This window comes from Salvia splendens, chromosome 6 (genome assembly GCF_004379255.2).
Source record: "Salvia splendens isolate huo1 chromosome 6, SspV2, whole genome shotgun sequence".
Taxonomy (NCBI): domain Eukaryota; kingdom Viridiplantae; phylum Streptophyta; class Magnoliopsida; order Lamiales; family Lamiaceae; genus Salvia; species Salvia splendens.
The window spans coordinates 7,014,918-7,041,022 of NC_056037.1; the positions used below are offsets into that span (position 1 = coordinate 7,014,918).

General features: G+C 43.7%; 3 protein-coding genes and 1 non-coding gene across 5 annotated transcripts; 2 read left to right on the plus strand and 2 right to left on the minus strand.

Moving 5' to 3' along the window:
* Positions 1–517: 517 nt before the first annotated feature.
* Positions 518–4,485, plus strand: LOC121809355 (DEAD-box ATP-dependent RNA helicase 50-like). Its single transcript, XM_042209932.1, has 9 exons — positions 518–690; positions 1,383–1,837; positions 2,477–2,671; positions 2,749–2,936; positions 3,049–3,262; positions 3,405–3,536; positions 3,626–3,801; positions 3,879–4,140; positions 4,234–4,485. The coding sequence occupies exons 1-8, from the start codon at positions 576–578 to the stop codon at positions 4,114–4,116; spliced, it is 1,713 nt and encodes a 570-aa protein (XP_042065866.1). The 5' UTR covers positions 518–575; the 3' UTR covers positions 4,117–4,140; positions 4,234–4,485.
* A 46-nt stretch (positions 4,486–4,531) lies between these two features.
* Positions 4,532–6,491, minus strand: LOC121809354 (pentatricopeptide repeat-containing protein At1g03560, mitochondrial-like). The gene has a single exon (XM_042209931.1). It carries the CDS (start codon positions 6,460–6,462, stop codon positions 4,567–4,569), a length of 1,896 nt encoding a protein of 631 aa, XP_042065865.1. The 5' UTR covers positions 6,463–6,491; the 3' UTR covers positions 4,532–4,566.
* Positions 6,492–6,571: 80 nt separating this feature from the next.
* TRNAQ-CUG lies at positions 6,572–6,643 on the plus strand. Its single transcript has one exon. It is a non-coding gene; the product is annotated as a tRNA-Gln (tRNA).
* Positions 6,644–20,685: 14,042 nt separating this feature from the next.
* Positions 20,686–24,924, minus strand: LOC121806263 (probable protein phosphatase 2C 52). 2 transcript variants are annotated; one of them, XM_042206247.1, is made up of 6 exons: positions 24,722–24,924; positions 23,216–23,688; positions 22,784–23,128; positions 22,585–22,702; positions 22,269–22,492; positions 20,686–21,288 (listed from the first exon to the last, which is right to left on the minus strand). In XM_042206247.1, the coding sequence occupies exons 2-6, from the start codon at positions 23,474–23,476 to the stop codon at positions 20,827–20,829; spliced, it is 1,410 nt and encodes a 469-aa protein (XP_042062181.1). In that variant the 5' UTR covers positions 23,477–23,688; positions 24,722–24,924; the 3' UTR covers positions 20,686–20,826. The 2 variants fall into 2 exon arrangements, with proteins under 2 accessions (XP_042062181.1, XP_042062180.1); XM_042206246.1 differs by having other exon boundaries at positions 23,216–23,763.
* Between the last annotated feature and the right edge of the window lie 1,181 nt (positions 24,925–26,105).

The following is a 26,105-nucleotide window of genomic DNA, read 5'->3' on the forward strand; positions in this document are numbered from 1 at the left end:
TTCTTAATTCTTTTATTATATTTCTTTCTTTCTTAGAGCATTTAATTAAATAAATGAACAAGTTATTGTTGAATCATAATTTTTTTTTATTTAGGCAAAATAATTTATGTAGTGGAGTAGTAAGTTATTGTAATACCGTATCATCATAGTACTATTTTTATATGATTGGTGATTTCATCTCTTTTTATTTCAGATTCTCAAATATTCTCGATTCATATTTCTTTTTGGATTTCATTATGCGCATTTTATATTGGTATATTTTTATTAGTACGGGCTTTTAATGGATTTAAGAGTGAAATTTAAAAAGAACTGGTAATATTTTTATTTTTCAAGGATTTATGAGTTTTCAAATTTCAGAAATTTTAAAGGTGTAGATTCCATTTTCATTTTTCACGGACTAATGTGAAGTTGAGGTAAATTTCGAGCTAATTACTGTTGTAATTATAGATTATAAACTTTATAAGACTAAGAAATACGTAATAAAATTAATTTAGAGTAGAAATAGAAAAATAATGTTTATCCATCAATTCAGCATTTTGGGTTAGAATAGGGATTATCCTCTCTCTCTCTCTGCAATGGCGAATGTGCTGGAAGCTTTCACCGTTTTCAATTCTTCAATCTCCATATTTTCCGGTCGCCGGCGTCTGCGGCTCGTCTGCGAGGCTGCTCCACAAACATCCCCTCGAAAAGGTTACTTTCTACTCCACTCGCTGCTGAGCATGATTTCACTGCCGTTAATTCACTAAATTATGATGAAAATCTGCTTTGAAATTTGGAGTTGATTGTGATACTGTTGTTACATTTTATTGCGAAAATCAGCCGATTAAAACACAAACACATGTATATATGTATGTATGGAAATCAGGTGGTTGAAATTTGAAGTTTGACGATATTTTGAAGTACACACACACACATGTATGTATATTATTGAGCAGGAATGATGAAATTAGGCTGCATTATATGAGGCAGCACATATGACTTGAGAATTTGGCTAAGCTTATTTTAGAGAGCTTATAAGATGTTCAAGAGCTTACAAGATGTAATGTCAAAAAAGCTCGTAAGTTTACTAAGTGTTTGGATAATGTAGCTTATAATCTTAAGAAATAATTGTGAGTTAGAGAGAGGAAATTAGAAGATATATATTGTAAATAACCAGCCATATAAGCTGTGGCTGATAAACTTATTTTTTGGGAGCTTACAAGTTGATTAGGTGCTTATTTTGTTTAAACCTTATCAATATTTTATAAGCTCATAGAAAATTTATATAAACTATTTTAAGGAGCTTTACCCTCCGCACTTTATAGTTTGTCCAATGTGCTTACTGTGTTTTTTCCAAATGTTAAACTTTGGTTGTTACTTGCATTTGTAATTTGACTGTGCAGCCGGCGTTGGGGGCACTAGCAGAAGTTTTGGGAGACTAAAAGTGCAGAGAGTAAAAGATCTAGTCAAAGAAAGCTATAGGAAAAAGATACAAGGAGATGATCAGAGAGAAAACATTAGCCAAGACGAGGTATATAATGATCCTGATCTAATGGAACAACGAGAGTCTATGAGTGATGAGGAAGATACTTCAGAAGCACTCAGCTCTAGTGTCAAATCCATTGGACGAGGTGTTTCTTCATCGGGTTTTCCTGTTTTAGCCCCAAAAAGATGGGGTGGTGTAGAAGCAGCTGACAGCTATAGAAGATATAGACCGGATGATCTCTCAAAGAAAGAGTTGAAGTTGAAGGCCAATAGTGACTTTTTTAGTAGAAAGTCGTTTACTGAGTTGGGATGTAGTGACATCATTGTTGAGTCTTTGAGGAAGATGCAGTATGTTCGCCCTTCACATATCCAGGTCTGCTAGTTATAACTTTCAGTCTCGAATACTTCGGAGTTTAAGATCTGATTGAGCTTCACTTTCTTCAAATCGGAGTAATTTTTGTTTCGTATTTGTGATACCTCGTTCAAAATATTAAATCTGCTTGACCTGTTGGTGGTTTATGTTGTAATTAGATTTTATTCTCATCTTTGATTAATGACCGTTTTCTCGTGATGTCAATCTGAGTTTTCCATATTTCTACTTGTTTTATTTACCTTTCTTCTTTTATTGCTTATCCCTGTACTTCTGCTTGCTTGGTCTTTTAGTCTGGTCGGTGTATATGATTATCCTATTGAGTTAATAGGATAAATATACTCCGACCAGAATGGTATTTACATTTTTTGGACCTAAAGTCCAAACATTGGTCTTTCTTGTTCTTGAGGGGATACATTGACTAATCAAAGACCTGCTTCAACTTGCTGTCATTGGCTCACTCTTCTGGTCGTTGAACTTTCATTTGATTTGTATGGGAATGTAACAAATGGTTGCAGAGAGTGTATCACACAAATAAAATGATACGGTTTCAATTTCTGTTTGAAGATGATGTTTAATATTGTGTTCTGCATTCGTTTGAATTTTAAAATGTCTTTACAATTTGAGATAACGGTATTGCAGGCAATGGCATTTGATTCGGTCATAGGTGGGAAGAGTTGTATAATATCTGATCAGAGTGGATCTGGTAAAACTTTGTCATATCTGATACCACTAGTGCAGCGACTTAGACAAGAAGAAATTGAAGGACTTAGCAAATCAAAGTTACAAAATCCCCGAGTTGTAATACTGGTCCCTACTGCTGAATTGGCTTCTCAGGTATGACAATATTGATAACAGTAGAAGATTTATCCTGCTCTATGGATGGTTTTTTCACATGAAGGGTACATTTTTAGGTTTTGAATGTTTGTCGCTCACTCTCAAAAGTTGGTGTCCCTTTCCGATCTATGGTTGCCACTGGTGGTTTTCGGCAGAAAACTCAACTGGAAAGTCTTAAACAGGGAATAGATGTTATGATTGCTACTCCTGGACGCTTCTTGTTTCTAGTAAATGAGGGCCACCTGCAATTGTCTGATATTAAAAGGTTCGACTTTTCTACTGATTGCACAATACCTCTAAAAATAATTTATAACTGGAATTTGAGTTGAGTGAGTTTTATGGGAAATTTGAATTCATTTCTTTTTTGGGTTCTCCAGTGCCATATTAGATGAGGTAGATATACTCTACAATGATGAAGATTTTGAGCTTGCATTACAAACTTTGGTTGACTTGGCACCTGTCACTGCCCAATATCTATTTGTAACCGCAACCTTACCTGTGGAAATATACAACAAACTGGTTGAGGTTTTCCCTGATTGCGAGGTTATAATGGGTCCTGGTGTGCATCGCACCAGCTCCAGACTGGAGGAGGTACCGAAATATTTTTTTTTTCCTTCATGTTAATACGTTGTAAATCAGGCTGAGAACTCAAAGCTTAAGATGTATTAATCTGCTATATTACTCGGAACTTTCACCTGTTTTTGAACTACTCTGATTAAATTTTTGTGTTCAGTTCCTCGTAGATTGCAGCGGAGATGAAACAGCTGAAAAAAATCCTGATACAGCTTTTCTCAACAAGAAAAATGCTCTTCTTCAACTTGTGGGAGAAAGTCCGGTGACAAAGACAATTGTGTTCTGCAACAAGGTAGATTCAAGATCTCATTGGCAATAGCAACATCCAATAGTACTTTCTTTATTGTAGTATGAAAAAGTTGTTTCTTATGCGATATGCAGATCGAGACATGTAGAAAAGTTGAAAATGCATTGAAACGTTTTGATCGTAAAGAAATTCATGTGAAGGTCTTACCCTTCCACGCTGCTTTAGACCAAGAAACAAGACTTGCAAATATAGAGGAATTTCGTCGCACCCCATCGAAGAATATGTCCTTGTTCTTGGTTTGCACAGATAGGTTGGAACTTTTTTTTAACTTGTGGCTTTGATTGATGAGAATACTAGAAGAAGCGACTGACTCATTCTGTCTTCCAGAGCATCCCGAGGAATCGACTTTGCTGGGGTCGATCATGTAGTACTCTTTGATTTCCCCCGGGATCCAAGTGAATACGTGCGCCGTGTGGGACGAACAGCACGTGGTGCTGGAGGTGTGGGAAAAGCCTTTATTTTCGCTGTTGGTAAGCAGGTCTCTCTCGCAAGGAGGATTATCGAAAGAAATCTCAAGGGGCACCCGTTGCATGATGTCCCGTCTGCTTATGAGGTGATGAGGTAGACCATCTTCATCAAGCTGTAACCTGTAAGTCTGATATTCTCTTATTATGAGATTTCGTTTTTAGTTTTTCATCCATGGCTTGCATCATATAACAGAGTCAAAAACACTTTTGTGTAGAAACTATGTATATGAGACGAGGAAAATGGTTATATCGGCTTCCTTGTAGCTTCACGACAACACGAACGCCTGTGTGGCGCAGTCACTTGTCTTGGAGGGGAGAAGGTCGAAACTCACTCTCTCCTACTATTGATTACGGTTCTAAATTTAGTGAGATTCGAAATTGTAACCTTCCGTTGGTGTAAGGAGATGCAAGAGTACCATATTACAGGAACATACAAGTAAAATTTTCAATTTCTGTTTTGACTCTCATATATGTTGATTTAATGGAGTATATTTTAAGAAAATGGCACCATCATGAATCAAACGCTTGCAAATCAACCAAGAAATCTTCTACCTCTCAACCAAATTTCGAAATTTCACTCGTTTCTTGACACTTTTTACCCTATCATACCCTATTCCAATCTTGCTATGCATCAACTTCATAGCCAAATCTGCATTTCCCGCCTTCCTCAAAGCGTTGATCATCACAGTCCTAACCCTCCCCGGAATCTCCCGGCCACGATCCACCACCCCGTCGGCCAGCCTGCACGCCTCCACCACCCGCCCCACCTTACACAACACATTGATCATATCCTCGAAAGCACTGTCCAACACGACCCCCATCGGCGCCAGCTCGTCCAAGATCTTGCACGCCCTCGCCACCTTCCCTGACAAACACAGCCCTGTTGCTAGCGCCCTAAATGAGGCGGCTGTGGGTGTGATCCCCTTCTCGATCATTGCCTCCCACACCCTCAAACCTTCCTCGTTCTTGTGTTGCTTAAACAAGCCATCGATCAAGATGGTGTACGTGTACACGGTTGGATCACACCCCTCCTCCTCCATCCTCTCGAACAACACCACCGCCTCCTCCACCTTCCCCTTCTTCGCCAGCGCATCAATGAGCGCGTTATAGCAATAGGAGTCTCTAGGGCAGCCCCTCCCGGTCATCTCCTCAAACAGCCTCCCCGCCTCCTCAACACGCCCCGCCTTCCCAAGGCCATCAATGAGGCTCGAATACAACATGGAATTAACAGCCACACCCTCCCGTTTGCAATACTCGAACCACTCCATTGCCTCCTCCAACCTCCCATTCTTGCACAAGCCATTCACAATCACACCATAAGTTACCTCATCTGCGACAAGACCCTCCCTCTGCATACTCCTAAACAGCTCCATCGCCACGTCCAAGTTCCCATTCTTCGCGTACGCATCAATCAAGGCAGTGTACACAGTCATATTCACCTCACAGCCCGCCCCAATCATGCTCTCAAACACGGCGTGCCCCTCCATCGCCTTCCCCTCCCTGCAGAGCCCTCCGATCACCAAGCGATACGCGTGGGGAGGGATCTCAACCTGTTTATCCCGCATCTCGTTGTAAAGCCTCGAGCACAGATGATAATCCCCCTTTGCATAACAAGCTTGCATCAGAGTCAAGAAAGTGATCTTATCAGGAGCCACATTTTTCACCTCCATAGCTTCAAACTCATCAATGGCCTTCCTCAGATTCCCTGATTTACAGTAGCCTTTGATCATGGTGTTGTACGTCACGACATCGGGCTTCACCCTCCCCTTCTTCATCACCTCCAAAACCCTCTCTGCAGACTCAATATACATACAATTCACAAGGCCATTCATCAAGAAATTGTATGTATACAATGAGGGTTCAATCCCACTATCCTTCATTCTCTTCCACACCCACAGAAGCTCCTCCACCATTCCCCCATTGCCAAAGCTTCTAATTAGGGAATTGGCAGCCACTGGATTCATCAAAAAGCCCCTAATTTTCATCTCATCGAAAGCTGACCTAGCCCTCACGAAATCGCCCTCCAAACACAAAATTTCGATCAATTGAACGAAGCATTCGAGATTGTGAGAGTACCCTTTCTGCTCACCGGCCCAATTGAAGAACCGGAATGCGATCTCGGCCCGGTTCGGGAGCTGGCTGAAGGTCTTGAGAATGTGGGCGGTGAAAGGGGGCGGGAGTCTGATTAGGTATTTATCGCAGAAGATGGTTAAATCCTGCTCGAAATTGGTGGTGTTTTGCAAAAGTTGGTGGATCTTGGGGACCCACGGGGAGGTTTTGCGGTCGGCGGCAGAGATGACGTCGGAGAGGTCGGTGAAGGGGTGCACCCATTCTGGCGGCGGTAGAGGAGTGGATGAGGATGAGAATTTGAGGGAGGATACAATTGGGGATGTGTGGATTTTGAAGAAGGCGGCGGAATAGGGTTTAAAGAGGGCTTTTCTCATCTGCGCAGCTAGAAATGGTTGATACAGTATCTTCGATAGCCATATTGTTGAAGAAGAAGAACGTTAAAATTATGTATATATACGTTTAATATGGTATAGGAAACAACAAGGTCCCATGGTCTAGTGGTTAGGACATTGGACTCTGAATCCAGTAACCCGAGTTCAAGTCTCGGTGGGACCTTATATTATTTTACTCTTATTTTTTTAGGATTTATGCTTTGTTAGTTAAAATAAAATAAATCGTAAATTCACCAACAGAGTACATCGGAATCAATGGCGAAGATTGAAGAGCAAGAGCCGACATTGCAGCATCAAACAAAGACGAAAACTGCCGCCAAAAGAAGCCACGGATCCACATTGTTTTTCATCTTCGTAGACTACCTTTTTTTGGGCATTTTCTTTCTTTTCCTCAGCTACATCGTCTATAAAATGGTCGGGTTTTGATTTATAAAGGTGACTTTTATTGTGTTTTGTTGTGATGTTGCCGTTTCTTGAAAAAGTAATTTGTGAGCTTTTTATGTATGCGTTGATGTTGTTAGGAAATAGATTGGTGGGCATTGATGGAAACTTGTGATCAATGAATTCTTGAAATAAAAATTGAATCTTTATTTGCGGAGGTAGAAGTTTGTGAAGAAATCAAGAGTGATCTGATTGGGTTTTTATGAATGTGTTAATGCCTATTGGCGCATGAAATAGATTGATGGGCATTGATTGAAAATTTTGATAAATGCATTGTTGAAATAAAAATTGAATAGTCTAGTATTAATCTTTGGAGGTAGGACCGTAGAAGTGTGGGAAGAAATGTTTTGATTTGGGGTTTTTGTGAGATTTTATGAAACCTGGTTTTGCCAAAACTACAAATTGAGTGGGAGCATTCGGCATTCAGCATTCAGTAGATTTCATTGGTTGAAGTATTTATGATAGATTTTGTTGTTGTTGGAACTGTAATTTTGAGGTTTCACTTTCACACTCCAATGTTAAAATTAAATGAGAATTAGTCAGTTTGTGTGGTGGTAAAGGTTGGTTGGCTTACTACAATTGGTAGCTAAGTGATGATTTTAATGTGGGAGATGAATTCTGTTGTTTCTTACCTTCCAGCTCTCCTCCATCACCTTGGCCAACAAAATTGAAAGTACTTGATTTGAACAATAATCTTGCCTTCCAAATAAATAGCTTAGCTCATTGTTCCACCCATTTACGTAGGATGATTAATCGTGCGAAGTGAGAAGTGATTCGTAGAGTGCCAAGAGTTATAGGCTCGAAAGGAGTTCCTCGGTTGGTGGTCTTGCTGTTTTGTGGTTGTATGAATCCATCGCCTCATCATTCATTTTGTTGATTGATGGGGTGCGTACTAAACAAGCCCAACAGCAATGACGGCCCATCAGCCCAAAGCCCAAGGAAGAGTATGAGTTCGGCATTACCAAAGAGTTCGGCCTCAGCCCACAGCTCGGTAAAAGCCAACCAATCAAGCTCTGCTCTCAGGTCGGCATCAAGCTCTACTCTCAGATCGGCAACCAAAGCAGTTCGGTCTCAGCATTCGACCGAACAAGGAGTTAGCGCAAGCTCTACTCTCAGATCGGCAACCAAAGCAGTTCGGTCTCAGCATTCGACCGAACAAGGAGTTAGTGGACCCATACAGGATTTCCACAACTTCCAACACACCCACTACCACGTGGTGTCAACTCAGGCCACGATCGTAGGCCATGACCTACGCTACATCCACGATCTTAGGCCATGACCTCCACGACATCCACAACCATCATTAGTGGTGATGCAAGCCACGATCTTAGTTCAATGTATAAATAGAACTTAGATCAGATAGAAAAAGGTTAAGCTCTCTAGAGATAAAATAGCATATAGCAAGTCTGTGTTGTAAGCTGTAATCCCAGATCAAGCAATACAATCTTGCCCTCCCTTTCTTCCCGTGGACGTAGATTTACTTCAGTAAATCGAACCACGTAAATTCATTGTGTCGTAGTCTTTATTCTCTACCAGCATTTACTAACATCAGAAATTCGCGGATCCATCACTGGCGCCGTCTGTGGGAAACAGAGAACAAAATTTGTGATAAAGCGAATTTTTGACCCTTTTTCCACCCCAAAAAAATGCATACCAGATCACATACTACCCGTAATACCGTTCGTGAAAACCATGAGGAAGCTAGTCCAGCCCGCAGGTCCGGAAAACAGCCTCGGGAGACATCTACTTCCAGTTTTCACGATGAAGAAACAAGCCGCTCAAAAGGTCCACACACCGAGTCTTCCCAGCAGCCTGATTTGAATGAGGCTGTCAAGCTGTTCTTGGCTGAGAAGCAGGATGAGTTCTTAGCCTTCCTGCAAAAGAGCCAAGAGCCGAAGACGAAAACGGTGGATTCTCCTTCCTCATCCAGACATGAAAGTCACTACCGCAGTAGTGCCGTGTCTTCCAGGAAGAAGAATCCTCAACCCCGACATGTTCCTGTTCCTCCTCGGTACCGGAATCACAGGAGATCTCCATATCCTCCATACCGAAGAGATGTCGGGTTCGCCATGTACGGAGCATTGAAGACTCCGTTCTCGGACGATATCACCCGAACTCCCCTTCCACAGAACTACCGAACTCCGTCGATGACTTATGACGGGTTGGTGGATCCTCATGACTTCCTGGGACGCTATCAGTATAACATGGCGAACCAGGGTCTCAATGAGGTCCACATGTGCAAGCTGTTCCCCGAGCTGCTTATCGGGAACGCGAGAAGGTGGTTCGATAGCCTCCCCCAAGGCAGCATTAGATCTTACCGAGATCTAATGGATGCTTTCCACAGGAGGTTCTTTCAGAAAGCGGAAGCCCGGATCACTTCGGCTCAGCTGCTTTCTATACGTCAAGGTCGCGACGAAAGGATCAGCGACTTCATGACGAGATTCCACAAGGAATGTCTACAAGTAGATGATCTCAACGATCTACTTGTCATTTCGGCATTCCAAAATGGAATCCTGCCCGGAGCTCTCTACAGAAAGCTCGTGGAATGCAGTCCGCAATCAGCTCAAGAGATGTGGGACATTGCGGACCAGTTCTCCCGTGCCGATGAGGCTGACCGTCGCAAACGGTCTTTAGACAGCTCATCCCGAGGAGACAGGAGGAAGCCCGATCATAGCGATCAGGGACATCCTCGCCGAACTCCTTTTGGCGATCAGGGACATCCTCGCCGAACTCCTTTTGAAAGGATTCAAAGGACTCCGGTGCAAGACAGATTGGGACCCCGTCTCAATCCCGAGAAGCCGTCCGCTCAGTTCGTACCGCTGAACAAGCCGAGAGCGGAAATTTTCGAACTGCACTCTGACCTGTTCGAAAAGCCAAAGCGGATGACGAAATCAGCCGCGCGCCGACCCCAGGATAACTACTGCTCCTACCATCAAGACCACGGTCACGATACCGAGGAGTGCAGAAACTTGGCTGCAGGTATCGATGTTCTTGTGAGGGCAGGGACATTGAAAAAATACCAAAGCAAGCAGTCAAAGAAGAATAAGAAGCAGAGAGGTGCGAACTGCGCTCCTCAGGATCCGAAAAGGCAGCCGGATCCCGAAGACGATGACGAGCCGCAATATGATGGAGTAATCCTGACTATTGACGCTCTCCCTGCCGGGAAGACCAAGTCGTCCCTGAAGTCAGAGCGCAGAGGCTCCAATCGAGAGGAGCCAACGCATAAAAGGCTGAAGCAGGATGAAGTGATTACGTTCTCGGATGCTGATCCCGTCCCGGCCATCTCTCCTCACCAAGACGCCATTGTCATCCAAGCCGGAGTGGCAAACAAACTGATCCACAGGGTGTTTGTGGATACAGGAGCGTCAGTCAGCATTCTTTTTAAAGAGTGCTTCGACAAACTAGAAGTGGACCCAGCTCGGCTCAGTCCGGCTCCGCTTCCCCTGAAGAGCTTCGCCCAGGAGGACACCCGCCCTGAAGGTATTATCAGCCTTCCGATCACGGTGGGGAAAGCGCCTACTAGCTCCAGTACGATGATTGAGTTTTTCGTGGTGAAAGCTCGGTCCCCGTACAACGTCATCCTGGGAAGAGACTGGCTCAACACAGTTCGGGCCATTTGCTCCACTTATCACCTCACCATCAAGATCCCTACTAAAGGAGGGATAGCGGTCATCCGAGGTGACCAAAAGAGAGCAAAGGAATGTCTGCAAATTGCGCTTAGAAGTGCCGAGCAGTCAGATCGGCACCACCAAGCATAGCAATCACAGCAGCCGGAGTCAGAGGCAATGACCGAAGTCATACCGGAGCCGAATTCGATGACAGTTCAGCTGTACGAAGACGATCCATCCAGAACGGTTAAGATCGGCTTCGCGGGAACGCCTCTACTTCGGGAAAAAACCATCCAGCTCCTCAAGGAGTATAAAGACGTCTTTGCATGGTCTCCGTTGGACATGACCGGAGTGCCCCCCGAGGTAATCACTCATCGGTTAAATATTGATCCTTCGGTCCGGCCGATAAAACAGAAGCAAAGACTCTTTGCGGCAGAACGAAGTCAAGTCATCCATGACGAAGTCCGTCAATTATTGAAGGCGGATGTGTTATTCGAAGTGAAGTATCCTTCGTGGGTGGCCAATCCTGTCATGATCAAGAAAAAGGAAGGAGGATGGCGGATGTGCATAGATTTCACCGATCTAAATAAGCACTGTCCCAAAGATTGCTATCCCCTTCCGAACATAGATAAAAAAGTAGAGCTTTGATAGGCTTTGAAATTTTTTGTTTTCTTGATCTATACAAAGGATACCATCAAGTTTTAATGGATGAGATTGACGCTTCAAAAACGGCCTTCATTACTGATTTCGGCATTTTCGCTTATAAAAAGATGCCATTCGGTTTAAAGAATGCCGGAGCCACTTATCAAAGGATGGTAGACAAGCTTTTTCGGCACCTGATTGGAAAGGAGGTCGAAGTGTATGTTGACGATATAGTCGTCAAAAGCAAAAGCACTTCGGAGTACGAGCACAACCTCAAGTCCACTCTCAACGTGCTCAAGAAAGCCAACCTCAAACTTAATCCCCAAAAGTGTACCTTTTTGGTAGATTCGGGAAAGTTTCTGGGTTGTTGGGTTTCAAAGGACGGACTCAAGGCAAACCCCTCAAAAGTTCAAGTCGTTCAGAACGTGGCAATGCCGAAGTCCATACATGACGTGCAAAGGCTAACCGGATGTCTAGCCGCACTGAATCGATTCCTTTCCCAAGCAGCCGAAAAGCAACTGCCGTTCTTCAAGGTGTTGAAAAAGGCACCAAAGTTCGAGTGGGGAGCCGAGCAGAAAAAAGCCTTTGACGAGCTCAAAAGTTATCTAGCCGAGCTTCCTATTCTCTCTGCTCCAACCGAAGCCGAAGTAATATTCTTATACTTAGCGGCATCGGATCAAACCATCAGCGCGGTGCTTGTACGAGAAGAAGGCCTAAAGCAGCTTCCCATCTATTTTACAAGCCGAGCATTAAGAGGTCCAGAAACCAGGTATCAACCTCTGGAAAAGATTGCTCTAGCATTAGTAAGTGCAGCAAGGAGACTGCGGCCATACTTCTATGCTCACAAGGTATGCGTCTTAACTGATCTGCCACTTCGGCAAGTGTTGACCAAACCAGAAGCATCAGGCAGAATCGCCAAGTGGGCTATAGAGTTGGGAGAGCACACAATTGAATATCTACCTCGGAAAGCCATCAAGGGGCAAGCCTTGGCAGATTTTCTTGCAGAAGCAAAGTTCGATCAAGCAATTCCTGTTATTGCCGAACAGAAGAATTCTGCCAATGCCGAACTAGCACAGCCCTTGGAATCCGAAGTAGAGCCGCCGGACTGCTGGAGCGGATTCGTAGATGGAGCTTCAAACAAGATGGGAAGTGGAGCTGGTATTCTACTTGTCGCTCCCGACGGACACGAGGTAACCTACTCACTTCGGTTCCTATTCCCCACTACTAATAATGAAGCCGAGTACGAAGCCCTCCTGGCCGGACTCCAGTTAGCGCAAAGTCTGCTCGTCAAATCTCTCAAAGTCCATTGTGATTCACAAGTCATAGTAAATCACATGTTGGGTACAAGTGAAGCTCGTGACGAGAGAATGAAGAAGTATTTGGACAAAGCGCAAAGCATCAGCCGAAGTTTCTCCTATTTTCGGATAATCCGCATTCCCAGAGCGGAAAATAGCCGAGCAGATACCTTAAGTAAGTTGGCCTCAGATCCGAGCTCAAAGGCGGAAGAATTAATGCATCGAAGCATTGATGAAGCCGAGGTACATTCAGTATCCAGCTCGCCGAACTGGATGACGCCGATCTTGCAGTATCTGGATCAAGGACAATTGCCCGAGGATAAGAGAGAAGCTCGGAAGATCACGTGCCGAGCACTTCGGTACGAACTTCATGAAGGAGTCCTCTTTAGAAAGTCTTACCTCCAGCCGTTATTGCGGTGCGTAGGACCAGAAGAGACGGACTACATCCTCAGAGAAGTTCATGAAGGATCGTGCGGTAGCCACATCGGAGCCAGAGCTTTAGCTAAAAAAGTTCTGAGATGGGGATATTATTGGCCAACCATGGTACAAGAGGCAGTGCAGCTCGTCAAGAAGTGTACGAAGTGCCAAATTCATGCAAATGTCCCAAGGATGCCGCAGACCGATCTATACACTATGCAAAGCCCTTGGCCTTTCATGCAATGGGGCATAGACATAGTGGGACCACTTCCTCAAGCTCCTCGGCAAATGAAATTCCTTATCGTTGCCGTGGACTACTTCACGAAGTGGGTGGAGGCTGAACCATTAGCTACGATAACGAGCTCAAAGGCATTGGACTTCGTCTGGAAGAACATAGTGTGCCGATTTGGCATACCCCACATCCTCATCTCGGATAATGGGACTCAGTTCACCGACAAGACGTTCAAGAATTGGTGCCAAGAGCTGAACATTCAACAGCGGTTCACTTCGGTCTCCCATCCCCAAGCAAACGGACAAACGGAAGTAACGAACCGGATTCTGGTGAAAGGGTTAAAAGCTCGGTTAGAACAAGCCAAAGGACAATGGGTAGAAAATCTCCCTCAAGTCCTATGGTCCTACCGAACTACACCCAAAACCTCCAACGGTGAAACTCCGTATAGCCTGGTGTACGGCACTGAAGCCGTAATTCCGGTGGAGATCGGCGTACCCAGTCCCCGAACTCTAAATTTCTCCTCAGAAATGAATGACGACGGACTGAGAGCAGAACTAGATCTCGCCGAAGAAAGAAGAGAATTGGCGTGCATAAAAGCAGCCAAGTATAAGGAGCAAGTAGCCCGGTATTATAACCAAAGGGTGAAAAAGCTTCAATTTCAAGTGGGAGATCTCGTCTTGAGAAACAACGAAGTAAGCCGAGCAGAAAAGCTGGGCAAACTCGAACCCACATGGGAGGGTCCATATCGGGTGTCAGAAGTCCTCGGCAAAGGGTCTTATAAATTGACTCACATGTCAGGAGAACAAGTACCCCGAACATGGCACGTCTCCAACCTCAAGAAGTTCCACTTGTAAGAGACAAAAGTCCGGTCAGTCCGTCTCGTGTCTAGTTCGGTCATAGGGGTATGTGTTTTTATTTGTTTGTTTCTTACTTGTACCTTTTACTTGTTGTTTTTTAAAAAAAAAGAAAGTTTAAAGTTTTTTTTCCTTCATCTTTTTCATTTTTTCTCTATGTGTTCTGTCTCTATGTGCTTGTCGTCTCTTACAAATGGTACCAAGGTATATCGTTCTTTAAAGACTGATCCCCTTTTTAGATCGATTATTAAAGACTATTGTGAGTCCAAGCTTCTAAGGAGGATATAAGACCACAATTCAGCTTAACAAGCAGTCCGTCTGAAACGAACTGCAATAAGCCAACGATTGTGAGTCCAAGCTTCCAAGGAGGATACAAGACCGCAATTCAGCTTAATAAGCACTTCGTCTGAAACGAACTGCAATAAGGGAAAGTCCGATCCACGCGATAAACCTCGCCGAATTAGGACGACCAAGTTCGGTCAAAGAAGTTTACCTCATAAGACCGGGGACGACCATGTCTAGTCAAAGAGGTTTACTGCATGAGACCACTTCGGTTAACAGGGAAAGTCCGATCCACGCGATAAAACTCGCCGAATTAGGACAAGGGAAAGTCCGATCCCCAAATTAGGACAACGGAAAGTCCGATCCGAGCGATAAAACTCGCCAAATTAGGACACAAACCAAGTCCGGTCAAAGATGTTTATTTCATCAGACCAAAGACGAGTCCGGTCAAAGATGTTTATTTCATCAGACCAAAGACGAGTCCGGTCAAAGATGTTTATTTCATCAGACCAAAGACGAGTCCGGTCAAAGATGTTTATTTCATCAGACCAAAGACGAGTCCGGTCAAAGATGTTTATTTCATCAGACCAAAGACGAGTCCGGTCAAAGATGTTTATTTCATCAGACCAAGGACCAAGTCCGGTCAAAGAAGTTTACTTCATAAGACCAAGGACCAAGTCCGGTCAAAGAAGTTTACTTCATAAGACCGAGGACAAGTACGATGAAATTTTTTCGCTAAGCTGTAAATACAGTGTTAGAAGCGAAAACAAAATTTCATTTTTCAAATCTTGTTCGGCATACAACTCAGCTACCCTACAAAATGGCGTTACGCTATTACAAAGGACTATTCTACTGTCCAGGGTTGCTGAAGTTAAGCCACCTATCTGCAAAATCCTCTGGAAGCCGAGTTCGGTTGTTCCGAGCAGATGAAGAATAAGCAGGTCGACGAGATGCTATCCTCGACCCAACACCTCTTCCGCGAGCCCCAGAAGCTCTAACCCCTCGGCGATGAAGAGTCTCTGCAATAAGCATCTGCTGATCTTGCTCGCTCATAGTCACAACTCCTCGGCGAATTTCAGTCCGTCCCTGTCTTGACGATTCCGGTTGCTCCTGAGCCCTTTCTCGTCTTGACGTTTCCGGCTGTTCCGGAGTTCGTTGTTGACTTGGAGTAGGATTTTGAACAAGGGAACCAGAGGCTTGATCTGGAGTGCGAGCATCTGTTGGCGGGAAATGCCTAAGGAATCTCTCGATTGCGGGACGCCGGGAAAGAATGATGTCGTACCGAGAAGCCCAGCGCCGTAATGATTTCACAACTTGTTGGCAAGCCGAGCTCTCCAGCGCATTGTTCCTCCGGAGTACATGATATTCCTCCCACAGTTCGTCAACTCGACTCTGAACATCTGATATGGTCACTCCCCCGCGCACACGGATGTAATCCTCGTACGCAGTCCTCTCAGCAATGGTCGTATTCAGCTCGGCCTCCAGGTCCTTCTTATCGGACTCTAAGTCCTTATTATCGGCCTCCAGCTTCACTAAACGAGCCAGAAGCTCGTCATTCTTCGTCTGATCGGCTATAGCTCTTTTCTCAGCTTCGTCTAAAGCCGAAGAGTACAGCCGTTTCCAGTGAAGTATCTCCATCTCCTTGAGTACAAAGCAGCTATATTAGTTCGGCAGCTGTACCGAGCAGATAGTAAAATACAACAGGAATAAAGGCGAGTACGAAAAGCTATACGAAGACAAGTGTAGAGAATTTTTCATTCACAAGGAAAATTTTTTACACTAGGAGGGCTTCAAGGCCATTTTACAAGGAAGAAACTAGACTAAGAGAAGGGAGACGAAATCATACTCCGCCAGCTTCGTCTCCGGATCCTCGGTCTGGTTCAGCTTCTTTCTCCTGAGCTACCTCAGCCTCGGCCTCGCATCCTGCCGGCCTCGCCTCCGCCTCCTGATCGGCTTCCTTCTCCGGATGCCCGGCCCGCTCGACTTCGGCCTCCAGCTCCAGCGGCTCGGCCTCACCCTCTCCGTTGTAAGTCGAAGCGGGTGAAACGGGTCCCACGGAGGCAAAGATAGCCTCCAGGTTCTCGTCCCGATCAGCTCGACAACTCCGGACTCGGTCTGCAGAAAGCAGGACCGAGGATGAAGCGAGCTCCTCAAGGAGCGGCAGATTCTGAAGCCGAGCTGCTATCTCTCGGCTGTACAGAGGCAACACGACGTCGGCCCCCTGCTCGCCCTTATCGGTAATTAGCCTTACCAGACTACCGACAAAGGCCGAGAACTGGCTGCTCAAAAAGAGTTTCTCCGTGTAAACACGGAGAGCCTCCCCCTGGGCAGCCACGGCGGCAGCCTCCTTCTGAGCCTCCCGGTGCTTCGTCTGCTCTTGCAGGATGATGAGCTGGTTTTTGGCTGACCGGGCTTCATCCTGAGCCGAGATCCTAGCAGCTCGGGCCCTCTCAAATTTGGCCTCAGCCTGTTCGGCCAGACTACGAGCAAGATGCAACTTCTTCTGCATCTCCTCGTAGTCGTGGGATGCTTTGGAGAGCTCCACGGAGACGAGCTTGGCTCTCTGAAGATGAACAAGGAAAAAACTCAACAGAATGGCCATCAAAAAATGTGGAAAAGAAGCCAAGTCAGAAAGCTTACCTCCACAAAATTCGTCGGCCATTGAAAAGGCTCAGGGACGTGTTCCGGGATGTCTGCAACCACCTCGGAGATGACCAGGTCTTTCCCCGGCACTCTTGGGGACTCATGAAATTTCCCCCTCCCTTTAGCCGAACACGGCTCCGGCTCTTTCGGATCCGAAGAAGAGGTTCTTTGCCTCTTCGGATTCTTCTCGGCTTCAGACGCCGAGCGAGGGGCTCTCTGCCTCTCCGGCTCCACAAGCTCGGAGGACTTTCGGATAGCCTTGTTCAGCATATACACTGCCAAAAAGCAAGAAAGCAAGGTTAGTTTTCTTCGTTAAAGCAGTAGAGCATAAAGATAAAGAGAAATCCTCACCCTCGGCCTCTTCGTCCGAAGACGAGATGTCGAACACGACGTCGCCCTTGACGAGCTCAGACTCCGTGTATTGTTTCCTAACTATGGGAATCTTGTTGAGCTCGCCATCGAGCTCGTCCAACGGTTCAGGCCGAGGATGACGGATAACGGACTTCGGCCCTCTCCAGGGAAAACTAGGAGCCGCGGTCCTATCATAGTAGAAGAAGCGGTTTTGCCACTTCGGCCACTTCGTTTTACAAAAGGCCCTAAAGGGCTGTACAGGGATCAAGTAAAACCAAGACCCCTTCCTCTTAAATTGAAAGAATTTAAGGATCGCCTTCAAAGACAAATCCCTTCCTAACTTGCGGAGTTCGGCAGCGAAGGCCGACAAGTGCCTCCAAGAGTTCGGAGTCACCTGGCCTAAAGGAAGCTGAAAAAAATCTAGTAAATCTATAAAGGCAGAAGGGAGGGGGAAACGAAGCCCGCATTCTAAGCAGGCCTCGTACACGGTGGCGTAACCCTCCGGCGGGGTGTCAGCCCTATGATCACCGTCAGGTACCACCGCCTTCCCCCCAGGAAAAAAGTATTTTTCGGGTAGGGATATCACAGTATCCTTACTCAAAATACTATGGAAATACTCTACGGTCTTCTCCCCGGACTCTTTCCGGCCAGAAGACCCCTTACCGCCTCTCCTACCGATACCCGACTCCGAAGAAGAAGAAGAAGACATTTTTCTTACTTTTTGAAGGTGAAGAAAGTCTGAAGAAATTCTTGAAAGCGGAGAGAGAATTTTCGCAAAAAAGAGAGAGTGCAGAAGAAGCAGTCGCAAAAGTGCTTCAATGATGAAGAAAGGAGGTATTTATCAGATTCGGCGAAGATTTCAAAATCGTCGCACCGTTTCGAATCCCACCTTTTCAGGATTCAACGGCCGGATTTTACTGTCGCATTTAATGCAAGGCACGTCCCCTGACATCAGCCTCCCCCTTGCCTTTATCCAGAATGCCGAAGTGACTCACTTCGCCGAAGTGATTCACTTCGCCCTTCGGGGGGGGTAGTGATGGGGTGCGTACTAAACAAGCCCAACAGCAATGACGGCCCATCAGCCCAAAGCCCAAGGAAGAGTATGAGTTCGGCATTACCAAAGAGTTCGGCCTCAGCCCACAGCTCGGTAAAAGCCAACCAATCAAGCTCTGCTCTCAGGTCGGCATCAAGCTCTACTCTCAGATCGGCAACCAAAGCAGTTCGGTCTCAGCATTCGACCGAACAAGGAGTTAGCGCAAGCTCTACTCTCAGATCGGCAACCAAAGCAGTTCGGTCTCAGCATTCGACCGAACAAGGAGTTAGTGGACCCATACAGGATTTCCACAACTTCCAACACACCCACTACCACGTGGTGTCAACTCAGGCCACGATCGTAGGCCATGACCTACGCTACATCCACGATCTTAGGCCATGACCTCCACGACATCCACAACCATCATTAGTGGTGATGCAAGCCACGATCTTAGTTCAATGTATAAATAGAACTTAGATCAGATAGAAAAAGGTTAAGCTCTCTAGAGATAAAATAGCATATAGCAAGTCTGTGTTGTAAGCTGTAATCCCAGATCAAGCAATACAATCTTGCCCTCCCTTTCTTCCCGTGGACGTAGATTTACTTCAGTAAATCGAACCACGTAAATTCATTGTGTCGTAGTCTTTATTCTCTACCAGCATTTACTAACATCAGAAATTCGCGGATCCATCACTGATCTATTAGCATTTGCATGTGGTGCTGATTTCACTTTATTTCATCTTCACTAGTGTTGTGTCTGAATGTCTGATGAATAATAGTACTAGTATAATACAGCCAATTTGATACACTTCATATTTCCTTCTCTGTACGATGGAATGAAATTATAATTTTTTTTCATTTTCATTCCATTCTCACCTTCATCACTTTAGCCACTATGAGAGGGACCCTATCCTAGCTTTGCTCTAATGAGGAGGGTTTTATGGTATAATTAACTGTTTCGTGCTCATGTGTTCTTACAATTATCTAGTGTTTGAGTCGTGTTGGCTAGATGTTGATGCATATTGTTCTAGGTTAGTGATGAATGAGGTTGCTGCTGCTTATTGCTCGACTTTTCATCATCTAAAACTCGCTGTCGGAACATAACAAACTTTTTATTGGCTGCAAACTTGGTAAAGCTACAACGTTGAAAAACATAGAACTAAAATGCAAGAAAAGAAAAGAAAAGAAAGGAAAAGAGAAAAAACACAAAATATAGGTAAAACACCATGCCCATATATAATGTTTGGACTAAAGGCTCATTTTGGTCATCAACATATTGCGATTTTTTGATTTTGGTCCAAAACATTATCTTTTGAATTATTCAGTCCCTCACAAATAAAAATGGGTCACATTTGGTCCATTTTGGGCGGTTCCGTCAAAAATTTGACGGTCAACGAATTTTAATTTGATTTTGACCGGATTAAGAGTTAATAATTATATTTTATTAATGTCTAATATGTAATTGTCCTAAACCTCCCTCACCACCTCCGCCACGACATCCACCTTCCATCATCCCTCAGCCTCACCCACCGTCGTCACCGTCTCATCCCTCAGCCTCACCCCCTCCTTACATCATCTCCCTCACCACCTCCGCCACGGCGTCCACCTTCCTTGCCTCGCTCAACTCAACAATCAATCCCCGTAGCTGTCGCAATCGGGGACGCATCCCGCCCTCCCTATCCCTTTCAACACCTTCACCGCTTCCCCAAATTGACCGATTTTTTAAAGAGTCAGAAACAGGTAATTGCAGGTTCCGCAATCTGGGGTGTATCCGATCGATTTCATCTTCGGCAAAATTAGCGACGATGACGCCTTCCGGTGTTGCCGCAACCACGATTTGAGAGGAGGGGGTGGAACTGCGGCGGGGGGAAGCAGCCGTAGTGGAGAGTGTCTGGACGACGGCGAGGGCGAGGGGGAGGTGGTCGATGGAGGGGTAAAGGGTGAGGGAAAGGGAGAGGAGGCGAGACGACGACTTGACGGTGAGTAGCAGTGGCAGAACACTGGGAGTCGGAAGCCGGCATGTCCGAGGAGAAATGAGGATGCCGCGAAATCGATTCTGAGGCAGAGGGGGATGACACCGAGAAGACATTGTTTCAATTTGAAACTTCTAATTGAAAAGAAAAGAGCGAGAGGACATGAGAGAGATAGAAAGAGGGAGGAGGAGGAGGACCGAAGGTGATGGTACGGCGGAGCTTGGCGGCGGAGATGCTGGAGGGGGGAACCGTCAAATTTTTGACGGAACCGTCCAAAATGGACCAAATGTGACATGTTTTTATTTGTGAAGGACCGAATAATTCAAAAGATAATGTTTTGGACCAAAAAAAAAATTACAATATGTTAAAAACCAAAATGAGCATTTAGTCTAATATTTGTACTATTATCAGCTAAAGAAATTCTCATGAAAAAATAACAGATAAATTTCAACTTTTCAAAATATATGCAAGAACCATAAATAAGATTTGATCAAATCTTATAGTAGAAAAAAAACAATATATCTTGGATTTTTCCGACAACGCTACTACTAAGACGATCAATCAAGACGACGTCGCTAAGGCCTCGGCCTTTCTTCGGAGAATCTGGGAAGTTGAACAAGAGAGTTCACTCTCGTCACGCCTTCCAAACCCGACCAGTTCTGATCCTCGCCGTCGCCTGCGTTGTCCACCCCAACCGGCACCCTGCTGTTGTGCTCGTTGTCCTCCGAAGACCTGACGGTGAAGTTCCGCTGCAGGCACGGCTCGGAGTGCTGGCCGTCGTCTGATTCCACGACGTTGCCCGAGTGGTTGCTCTGGAGGGTCGCCGATGAGAAGCTCTGCTCCTCATTGTCGGACTCAGTATCCATCTTCCCATCTAGGAATAAGCAGACCACAGCGCAGTCATCCATCTTTGATGTCGGATACTTGGCTTTCCATTCACGGGCAGCATGCTCAACTAGGATCCGAGCAGCGGCAGACCTTGTTGGGGACGATGATACTATCTCAACCACTTCCTCGTTGCTCAGGACGTCCCATACCTGCACACGGGAAAGAGATTTACATAAGAGGGCATTTACTTTGAGTGATAGATTAGACGGACAATACATGTATTACGACCAAACAAGCTCAAAATTGTTCAATAAATCAAAGTAATCCAATCTTACAAGAACAATAAGCTAAAAAACGAAAATGAGTAAGCATCTTTTCTCCCTAAGATTCATCATTTGGAAAGAAAGTTCAAACCAAGCAATCGAATAGAAGAATCTATATCGAGAAGAATTCTTGGCAAATTTAAACAACCACTGATGCAGAGCATTTTTTACATCAATGAATCCACAGGCAAGGTAACAACGTGAAGGTCTAGAGTCAAAGTTTATTTTATTTTATAAGTATTAAAGAAATAAAAGAAACATATTGTATATATTAAAAGGTAGGTCTGCTCGGTTCTAACCAAAAAAAATATTTGAAAATGAATCGGACGTTTAGTTTCTATAGCATTTAAAACCGAACCAAACCAACTATGGCTAAAACCGACCAAAATCCAACAGTTCAGTTCAATTATTCGGTTTCGGTTCAGTTATGCAACGACTTATATGGTCCTTGTCTAGTTAATATCACTGATTCAAGAAACAATACCTAGGCCATGCCCTAATTTGCATAAGCATGGCTGCTTTTTATTTCTCGTTGCTTCATTTATTTCTATGCAGGAAACCATCCCCTGTTGCAGTACCAAACTCTAGAGTAGAAACTTAGGTGTTTTCGTCTAATTCAACTCTCAAAACTGGTTTTGCAGCCAATAATCACTAACGAGGGGGCTTATAAATAAAGTGGCTCGGCTCTCTAGCACGCGGTGCTCAGTGCGCATAAATAAAGCTGCAATCTCGATCTCTAGATGGGCACTGACGCTTATGTTATGGAACATTTTGCCGAAGGTGATGATAAGGCATCTAAAGGCGAAAATTTGTAGACACATTTCAACAAATTCTATGTTTCATAGCTTAAGGAATAGTAGACTCACCCCATCTGATGCAAGAACGACAAATTTGTCTCGGTCACTGAGAGTCCAATGGGAGAATTCAGGGATGGATATAACTCCATATTCCTTTAAGCAAAAATCTCCAAATGCTCGAGCCATTGCTAAACCAGGAGCATCATCAAATGGAAGCCAAACTCGTTGCACTTCAGGCTCATCTTGTAAAGCAAAGACTCGACCTTTACACCTCTTTATCCTTTCTGCTTCCTCTGTTTCAAGAAATAGCAACCATAAGCTCATCTCATTAGTATAGCTAAGACGACTTCTCAAAACCATATAAACTAAACAAACAAGAACATACTGGGAAGATCAGGCTTTAGATCGACTGTTAATTGGATTGCCACGATCGAATCGTTGCTATCTTTAGATCCCAATATAGCTCTCGAATCACCAATATTTCCAATGAAAAGATTCTGACCCTTCAATAGTTCAAGGGAAGCTCAACACAAGTGGGATTCAAATCTTGATGTAAAAGAAGTCAACAAAGCTATAACATTTACCTGTTTTATAACCGACACGGCCGTACTGCCACTGCAGAAGCAATCTAAATTAGGATGAGACCTCAACTCTTTGTCCATCGACTTGTATGCTTTCAGAAAAGCTTCTCTCCACGAAGACTCCACTCCCTCCTCAACAGGTACATCCTTCACGGGATCTACCACATCTGATTTCACATTCCCGTTGCAGCAATTCACACTTGAACCACTCGTCATCGGCTCAGAGGAGTTCATAAAAGAGGATATCTTTAGCGGCAGCATTTCCCTAACTTTACGAGCCACCATATGTCCATGGGGCCCGTGGCCATCGAAGACGCCACAAAAAGTAATATCTTCTCCCATAAAATCCTGTACATCCACAAGATTTAAAATAACATTACCTTCTGAAACAGACGAGGATGACCCCAACAAAAACAACAAAGAAAAGGGACTTACTTCCCATACGATCATAGCATCCTGGTTTATGCCTTTCCGGCCTTGCTGAGTGAATATGCAAGAACTGCTGCTCTTCCCATTGGTGATCATCCGGTTAGGGATAGAGGAGAGATGCTGCAAAGTGGTGACATGGTCGGAAAACGTCCTCCTACTTCTCTTGCGCCTAAGCATATCTATGCACAAACAAGATGGAGACATCCTCTCTCCATTACTCCTGCTACTACAAGTGCTCTGACAACTAACTGAGACACAACCCCCCATTATCTCAGAATGGTAAACAACAGACCATCTGAATTAAATCAAAGAACGACCCTCTTCTTCTTGACATACAAGAATCAATTTTTACAGATCAGATAGTATTTCACCAAGCAAAGACAGTTAGAAGGCGTCACAAGATTTTGAATATAGGTCCCTTTTTCTCAAAGTCAAATATCAAGCTCGTTGAACACGCCGAGGACCGGTAACCAAGCCAGCTAGGAAAAAAGACGTTCAATCAGTGGAGATTGCTCATATAGCATTTCAGTGTATGTATAGAAATATGGAAATAGCTGCAAGAAAGTAAACTCCAAAATCAACAACACTAAAATTTAAAGATTTAGCATGTGAAAGTGTGAATTAAAAAATTATCACAAGGCTACTTGTCCTTTGACAGGAATCTCTCATTATTTTAATAAAGGTTGAAAGATTTCATGCTATCACAATTTACAACCCAGGCATACAATATAATATTTGATGACAGAAGCATAGGGTAATCTTGAAATTGTTGCAACATTTCCCACCACAAAACACAAGCATAAAACAAGATAAGCCTTTAAGCAATCCTAATTAGTTGACCATTTTGATTTTCTAATGTATTTTTTGCTATCACAAACTCCATTCTATCAACAAGCTCAGTTGACTGATAAGGGGAATTACCTCTCTAATCAAATTAAAGGATAATGCTTTACAACTAAACATCTACTATTGTGGGATTTTCTTGGCAACCATAGATCTAAAATAGGATAAAATATACTACTCCATAAAGCAAGCACATTCAAACACACAAGATCTATAAGGAAAGAAACAAGCATGTACATTGGAGTATTTGCTTTGCTAAACTAAACTAGAAATAAAGAAAAGAAAAAATGGAAAAGGGTAAGAAAAGATGCATTCGTTCAAACTTGAAAATTTCATTCTCTTGACTTGATGGTTAAAAATACAAAAGCATAAATCACAAAAAAGGGAGTTCACACAATGAGGCAAATCGTCAAACAGAGAATTCTAAAACGTTGAATTCCAATGCGCAAAAGCTTAAAAACAGCAGAGGAATAAACTCCATTTCAAGAAAAAGCGAATAAAAAGGGATTCCAAGCTCAAAGCTGCCCATCTATGACCAAATTCAAGAAAAAGATGATAAATTTCCAAAAACCCTTTTTGACAACTCTGCAAACTGAAGATAAAGATCGAAATTTAGCAGCCCAGAAGGGAAATAATCATCTGGAGAGATAAACAAGAGTAGGGCCTTACCTTGTTAATGAAGAAATGTTAGCAGCAGTGTTCTTTAAATTTGAGGAGGAGGGAGAAGGTTGTTGGGGTGAAGATGAAGGTGCATTAATTACAATTTGCAAATGTATGAAAAGTGAGTGTGTGTGAGTAAGGGAGATGGGGGAGAATGAGTTGGCGATAGAGAGGGGGTTTGAAATATAGCAAAGTGCCCGGCTAAAATGATGATGGTAGAGGTAGACATGGACATTTCTTCTTTTCTGCTGCCCTTTTTTTGCTTTTACAATCATCTTTCATAAAGGGCCTCACGCTCCTTTTTGTGCGCGTTGCCTCTACGTTTAGGAATATTCATTTAATAGTACTCCCTCCGTCCCATGTTACTTGCACGGTTATTTTTCGGCTCGTCACAAGCTCCTTACACTATTTATAGTTTAAGTTAGAATTAATGCATTTAATTAATATGCTAGTTTAAGTTAAGATCTCATGTCTCATTACACTTAAAATTCTAATTTAATTATATTAAATAAATCAATCTCAAATTTACAGCCTAAAATGAAAAGTGCGAGTAACATGAGACGGAAGGAGTACATTGCTCGAGCTCGATTCGATACTAAACACTAAACAAGTCGAGATCGAGTTCAAACTAGAATACAACATTATTGAGTAACTTATAAGCCAAGCTCGTACAAGAGATGGGAAAGATGAAGTATTTTTTTTTATCGTATTAAAACTGGAAATATTGTATGAATATAACCATTACAAAATTATTATATACTTATCTGAGTTAATCGTGATAAAATACATTAAATAATTTTCTAATCAATTTATATATCATTATCATATAAAAGTACGAGCTTTCAATACTATTTTGGTTTTAATAGACTATAATAATCCTTTAACAATTCATATTTAAATAATTAGATAGTAGAAAAACAAACTTTTTTTTAATAAATTTGTTACCACGGAATCTATCACCATACCATACTCACAATACGTCTCCCTTCCCACGAGTTCACAGCCTTTGTTAAAATAGGCGTTGTGACACTTGTCACCCACAACCAAGATGACAACAATGGCATTGGCACCAAGAGTAATAGGTCACGAGAATGCCATTCGTCCACCAACCGTTGCTTCGGGTTAGTACAAGTTTGAAATTGCTGTGTATTTTAATTTATGATGGTTTTGAATTCGTGGATGTTTGAAATTGTTGTGAGTAGCAATGTTTATATGCCTGACTATAGTGACAATCACCACGATGAGTGAGCTACCAAAAACACGATGGTTTTATCATGATGGTGGAATCATTGAGAATGAGCCACTGTGACCTGGTGGATACCAGGATGGTTTTATTATGATAATGGAACAATATGAATGAGCAACTCTACAGGTTATCTATCTTCTTTTCTAT

Bases quoted from the DNA above. Each gene is read 5' to 3' on its own strand.
- LOC121806263 (XM_042206247.1), bottom strand. From the start codon at position 23,476: ATGGGGGGTTGTGTCTCAGTTAGTTGTCAGAGCACTTGTAGTAGCAGG. The intron at 22,703-22,783 runs GTAAATGTTATA...GAACTATTGAAG, and splicing joins CCGTGTCGGTTATAAAACAG to GGTCAGAATCTTTTCATTGG. The intron at 21,289-22,268 runs GTGAGTCTACTA...TCCCGTGTGCAG, and splicing joins TCGTTCTTGCATCAGATGGG to GTATGGGACGTCCTGAGCAA.
- LOC121809354 (XM_042209931.1), bottom strand. From the start codon at position 6,462: ATGAGAAAAGCCCTCTTTAAACCCTATTCCGCCGCCTTCTTCAAAATC.
- LOC121809355 (XM_042209932.1), top strand. From the start codon at position 576: ATGGCGAATGTGCTGGAAGCTTTCACCGTTTTCAATTCTTCAATCTCC. The intron at 691-1,382 runs GTTACTTTCTAC...TTGACTGTGCAG, and splicing joins ACAAACATCCCCTCGAAAAG to CCGGCGTTGGGGGCACTAGC. The intron at 1,838-2,476 runs GTCTGCTAGTTA...ACGGTATTGCAG, and splicing joins TTCGCCCTTCACATATCCAG to GCAATGGCATTTGATTCGGT.